Raw genomic sequence first — 6,821 nt, 5'->3', positions numbered from 1 at the left:
AAATCTAGCAATGCAAGATTACTTCTAAAACATATTTAATAGATGATTTTAGAAGTAATTATAATCAAGGTTCTGAAAAATCGGTTCGGACTGGCCGGTCAAACCAGTTGAACCGGAAACCGCACATAAAGGCGACTTGGGCAAATAGCAAAATCGGGGATCTCGAAAATCGAAATTAAACCGGTGAACCGACTGATAACCGGTCGGTCGAACCGAACTGTGATCCGGCCGGTTTTTTAGCTGGGTAGCCAAATGTTGCCGTTTCAGCCTCTGCTTAGCCCTAAATCCCTAATTCGATCCTAAATTCCCAATCTCGTCGAGCTTCCAGCTTCCAGAAAGTGAGAACGCCTCTCTCAGACTCTCACACGACAGGGGTTCTGTGACTCATCGAGCTCGTCGTCCGGTCGTCCCTCACCTCCGTCCAGCCACCGCCTCGTGTCGCCGCCGTCGTTCCTTCGAAGGTGCTCCACCACTGCTTGGTCACTCAGTGTCTCTGTCTCCCTGTTGCATGCTCTATTGAAGGCGTCTTCGTGCTTCCAGGTAATTTTTTTTAGATATGATTGTTTGATTGAATAACTATTGCATGTCCCTGTCTCCCTGATGAGTATGATTGAATAGTTGTTTGATTTTATGAAGCTCTGTGAACTGAAGTCACTGAAATGTGAACTGATGAACTATGATATACTTATATAGTGATACTGATCTGTGAAATCATGCATAGCAAGTATTAGATTGTTACAGGTTGAAAAATGTAATGGGCCATTTGGACGGTTCCCACGGGTTTCCTCGGCTTTCCATAGGTTAGTTCCTTCCTATATATCTGCTTTCAGTTGATGACTTGCTATGGTGTCTAGTTTATCCATTAGTGGTATGTTTAAAATTGTGTTTATAGGAATTGGAAATCCTCCTAGAAGTATGGATGTGAAAGCTTTTCTTCTGCAGAAGTTCAGTTCAGCGGAGCGAAAACAGGTTATACTTCCTGGCTTTCAACCTAGCATGATTTGGTTTAGTTCTTTTATTGTTGCATTACACTTTTCTTCTTATATTTGTACATAATTTGCACATTACACTCATGTTATGATAGTTAATATATTCTATCAGTTTAAAAACAGTTCAGAACTTATTTGGCTAATAGACTATAAATGGATCCTAACAAATTTGAACAGATCTAACCTACAAGATGCCGTTCGAGGAGTAAAATCCTCGAAGTTATGTGATTATTGTATTATTTGTCGCAACTTATTTTCCTTTTTTTTCCCTTGTTTGAATTTTGATGAAAATATATATGTTTTTGACAGATTGATAGTTCATTGGAGCAAGGAGTTGAAACAGTGAGGACCCTAGTGTTAAATGGGTTTAATAACCATGTCTATAGATTCAACTTAGGGCAAAAATACAAGTACCATAAGGTTTAACTTTTCATAAATTATATAAATGAACAAAGACAATAAATTATAATAGCTCTGATCTTTAATTTATTGATAATGTGTTATATTTTGTTAGATGAGATTGATGCTGATTTAGATCAAGGTGGTGGTGGTGGTAGTAGTAGTAGTAGTACATTTTATGCTGCACCACTTGCTTTTTCTGGTCCAAGTAGTGGAAATGAAGGTGATGATATCAACGACGCAAATCTGCAGCAAGTTATGGTGGATTTTGATGATTGATGACAAATTTGGATCATTTTGATGTTGCCATTTTATGTTTGATTGGTTGTTTTGTTATTTGACTTTTGAATTTGTATTTGAATGAGATTATAACATTTTAGTAGTTTATGTAGTACTTTTAATTTGAATGATATTTTAAAGTTTACATTAGACTATAATTATATTTTAATGTGTTTATTTATATTTTATTTATTATTTTATTATAAAACAGTTTTTTTCGGTTCAACTACAATCGAATCGGTTGAACCTATAAATCAATAAACCAATAACTAGAGCAGTTCAATGACCGGTTCGATTCTCAGAACCTTGATTATAATAGTAAATCAGAAAATGAAGTAATTACAATCATAAAATTTTAAATACAATAGTTACTACAATGGGTATGTCTAAAACGAGCACAACCATTATGTGCTTATTGAATGCGCCACATTTATATCGACCATTAGATTTGATTAGATGAAAATCAAAGGCTAATATGAAAGAAGAGTATTGATGGACTCTAATAAATATAGAATATCTTAGTACATAAATAAATACTTTAAATGACAATACTTTAATATACAATACTTTAAATGGTAACATAATCTTTTATTCTTAAATAATTAAATATAAAACATAAATACAAAAATATGAGTATTCTTTATTCAATAAGATTAATTATTATGCAAAATTTTTTTATGATATTAAAAAATTATATTAAAATAAAATTTTAAACTATAACATAAAAATATAAAATAATTAAAATTTTATTTTATATTACTTGACAAATAATTAAATTATTATATTCAAAATTTATTAATTAACTAATTTTGTTAAAGATATTATTATATAAAATAATTTTTCATCAAAATATTTCGAAAATATAATTTATTTAAAATATTATATATAATACATGAAAATATTAACCTTTTTTATTTTTTTTAAGAAAATGGAATAAAAATAATATAATTCTAAATACATGCCTATTACATTATATATTTACTTATATTAGTAAGACCTAAACTAATCAAATTTACATAATTAAAAATATAAAATATATAAATATAAAAATAAATATTTTTTATTTATTAAAATTAACATTTAAAGTTTCATATATATAATATTTAAAATTATATATTTATAATAAGATCATTTTTATTTTTATTATTTTCAAGTATTTTTTTATTATTTTAGTTAAATTTTTTATTCTCTAACTCGACCAAATTTATATATATAGGTAAATTCTATCCAACCCTCTCTAAAACAACATTAAATTAGTCTCTATGACGTGACACATTTTAATTAGATGTTTAATTTTAATTTGAGTTAATTTAACTTAATGAGAGCTAACGTCTTAACAAAAGTATGACCATTTTATAATTAAATATTTTTATGATATTAAAAAATCATATTAAAATATGATTTAAATAGAAAATCTTTTATTTTTAAATAATTAAAAATAGTAACTCAATACTTTAAATACTAATAGAATCTTTTATTTTTAAATAATTAGAAATAGTAACTCAATACTTTAAATACTAACAGAATTTTTTATTTTTAAATAATTAAATATAAAACATATAAATACAAAAATATGAGTCTTCTTTATTCAATAAGATTAATTATTATGAAAGAAATTTTATGATATTAAAAAATTATATTAAAATAAAATTTTAAACTGTAACATAAAAATATAAAATAATTAAAATTTTATTTCATATAACTTGATAAATAATTAGATTATTATATTTAAAATTTATTAATTAACTAATTTTATTAAAGATATTATTATATAATATAATTTTTCATCAAAATATTTTAAAAATATAATTTATTTAAAATATTATACATAATACATGAAAATATTAACTTTTTTATTTTTTTTTTCAATTTTTTTAAAAAAGGAATAAATAATATAATTTTAAAAATATGTCTATCATATTACATATTTACTTATATTAGTAAGACCTAAACTAATCAAGCTTACGTAATTAAAAATATAAAACATATAAATACAAAAAAATAAAAGTATTTTGGAAATATTATGACATTTGTACACTAATTATATATATATATATATATATATATATATATATATATATATATATATATATATATATGGTAAATTCTACTCTATTCTTTATATTTTAACATGTAAATTACCCTATATGACATGTTACTTTCTAATTGGTTGTTATGTTAACTATGATTAAGCTATTTTGTAATTAAAAAATTATTTAAAAGAATAAATGCATAATTTGATAAAATACTAAAAACTGAATCTTTGCTCTCTGCAACCTCATTGTTTCTCTCTCTGATTACTCTTCTGTGTTGATTTCAATTTGTAGTGGATCTGTGATTATTTGAAGATAGTGTATTTGGTCGTGCTGCTATTTTGTAGTTCACATAATTTCGTGTCACATATAAATTCTTGATTATCAGGATACATTAATCTATGATTTAGGGTTGTGATATATAATTATTGCATATATTAAAGTGATGCTTGAATTAGATATGTATTTGATCCATCCGTCTATTAGAATTCAAATTAGACTATATCAATTAGATCAAAGCCGTTCTTTGGAATAGCTATGGATCATTGGATCGTACACAAGATCCGTTGCATTAGATATTCAAAGGATACTTGCATCTTTACTCTTCGTCCTGCTTCGAGTTACAGGGTATGTTCCTTCAACGCGCTTTGAGTGATGAAGGAACAGTGGAAGGGAGGAAATATACTTCAGTCAACAGAGAATATATTTTTCAATAGAAGAGTGAAACGAATTTAAGTAATAATGATTTGGTAAAAGAATATAAATTTACTTTTTAATATTTACAAAAATTATATAATTATCCATCTTAAAAAAATATTTAATTATAAAATGGTCCTACTTTAGTTAAGATGTGAACTCTCATTGAGTAAAATTAACTCAAATTAAAATTAAACATCTAATTAAAATGTGTCACGTCATAGAGGCTAATTTACATGTTTTAGAGAGTGTTGAGTAGAATTTACCTATATATATAAATTTGGTCGAATTAGAAAATAAAAAATTTAACTAAAACAATAAAAAATGATCTTATTATAAATATATAATTTTAAATATTATATATATGAAACTTTAAATGTTAATTTCAATAAATAAAAAATATTTATTTTTTATATTTATATATTTTATATTTTTAATTATGTAAGTTTGATTAGTTTAGGCCTTACTAATATAAATAAATATATAATGTAATAGGCATGTATTTAGAATTATATTATTTTCATTCCGTTTTCCTAAAAAAAATTGAAAAAAATAAAAAAGGTTAATATTTTTATGTATTATATATAATATTTTAAATAAATTATATTTTCAAAATATTTTGATAAAAAATTATTTTATATAATAATATCTTTAACAAAATTAGTTAATTAATAAATTTTGAATATAATAATCTAATTATTTGTCAAGTAATATAAAATAAAATTTTAATTATTTTATATTTTTATGTTACAGTTTAAAATTTTATTTTAATATAATTTTTTAATATCATAAAAAAATTTTGCATAATAATTAATCTTATTGAATAAAGAATACTCATATTTTTGTATTTATGTTTTATATTTAATTATTTAAAAATAAAAGATTCTATTACCATTTAAAGTATTGTATATTAAAGTATTGTCATTTAAAGTATTTATTTATGTACTAAAATATTCTGTATTTATTAGAGTCCATCAATGCTCTTCTTTCATATTAGCCTTTGATTTTCATCTAATCAAATCTAATGGTCGATATAAATGTGACGCATTCAATAAGCACATAAGTATTGTATATTAAAGTATTGATGACAAACTTGGATCATTTTGATGTTGCCATTTTATGTTTGATTGGTTGTTTTGTTATTTGACTTTTGAATTTGTATTTGAATGAGATTATAACATTTTAGTAGTTTATGTAGTACTTTTAATTTGAATGATATTTTAAAATTTACATTAGACTATAATTATATTTTAATGTGTTTATTTATATTTTATTTATTATTTTATTATAAAACAGTTTTTTTCGGTTCAACTACAATTGAATCGGTTGAACCTATAAATCAATAAACCAATAACTAGAGCAGTTCAATGACCGATTCAATTCTCAGAACCTTGATTATAATAGTAAATCAGAAAATGAAGTAATTACAATCATAAAATTTTAAATACAATAGTTACTACAATAATAAGAGATGAATATCTTAATAAGTGTGCTCTACTTTTTTTTTGGTAACTAACAAATAAAGTATGACAGCTATAATAAACAAAAAAAGTTGTGCGTATTGTAATGAGTAGGGTCATTTTTTTAAATGTGTAAAAATTGGTATAATAGATAATTATGATGTGGCTATATATTTACTAATATATTTAGGTTGGAAGTGGGTCGAGCTGAGTCGAGTTAGATCAAGTTCAAGTTCGACTCACAAAAATTAAACTTAACTCACGACTCGACTCATTAACAATTGAGTCTATTTCGTAAGCTCAAGTTTGGCTCAATGGAAGCTCACGAGTTGGCTCAAATAATAAGTACATAATCTATAATTCTATATCAATAAATTATAACTTATATATATTAAAAATATTAAAAAAATAAATTTAATATATTGTCTATCTATCAATTAAAAATTTTTTATTTATGTCCTACATCAAAATTATATATAAAAATGATTATAAATTTTTAAACAATTAAGAACATTAATATATATGTAAAAATTATATATTACTATTTTCTCTCTCTATATATATATATATATATATATATATATTAAATTATTAATACGCATATTCTATATACATTTAATCTATATTTTTAATATTATATATATAATCGAGTTAGATCACGAGCTAATGAGCTAAGCGTATCCAAGTTTAAGCTCGACTTATTTAATTTATAAGATCAAATCCAAATTCAAACTCGACTCACCAATTCACAAGTTCAGCTTATTAAACTATAAATAAGTCGAATTTGAACTAGTTCATGAGTTGATTTGACTCACTTCCAATCCTAAATATATTAGAGATTGTCTTAAATTAAAGAAATTGTTCTCGACAATTTATATAGAGAAAAAGCAAAAAGACAAAAAAAAAAAAAAAGCAGAAATTACTAGAATGATTTTAATGCATGATGAGGACGATTTAAGGTATGG

At 24.0% G+C, this 6,821-nt stretch overlaps 1 protein-coding gene across 1 annotated transcript; it reads left to right on the top strand.

The window, feature by feature from the left end:
- The first annotated feature begins 754 nt into the window (after positions 1–754).
- Positions 755–1,415, top strand: LOC148562795 (chloroplastic group IIB intron splicing facilitator CRS2-B, chloroplastic-like). Its single transcript, XM_088489728.1, has 3 exons — positions 755–800; positions 893–969; positions 1,299–1,415. Exons 1-3 carry the CDS (start codon positions 755–757, stop codon positions 1,413–1,415), a joined length of 240 nt encoding a protein of 79 aa, XP_088345854.1.
- Positions 1,416–6,821: the final 5,406 nt, after the last annotated feature.

The sequence above is a fragment of the Arachis ipaensis genome, chromosome B6 (genome assembly GCF_059453495.1).
Source record: "Arachis ipaensis isolate K30076 ecotype BB chromosome B6, ASM5945349v1, whole genome shotgun sequence".
Lineage (NCBI taxonomy): Eukaryota > Viridiplantae > Streptophyta > Magnoliopsida > Fabales > Fabaceae > Arachis > Arachis ipaensis.
Note: the sequence above shows the minus strand (reverse complement) of the source record. Positions and strands in the feature narration are given on the sequence as shown.

Coding starts and splice junctions, on each gene's coding strand:
- LOC148562795 (XM_088489728.1), top strand. CDS start 755: ATGGGCCATTTGGACGGTTCCCACGGGTTTCCTCGGCTTTCCATAG. Junction 801..892: donor GTTTCCTCGGCTTTCCATAG/GTTAGTTCCTTC, acceptor TTGTGTTTATAG/GAATTGGAAATCCTCCTAGA. Junction 970..1,298: donor GTTCAGCGGAGCGAAAACAG/GTTATACTTCCT, acceptor TGTTTTTGACAG/ATTGATAGTTCATTGGAGCA.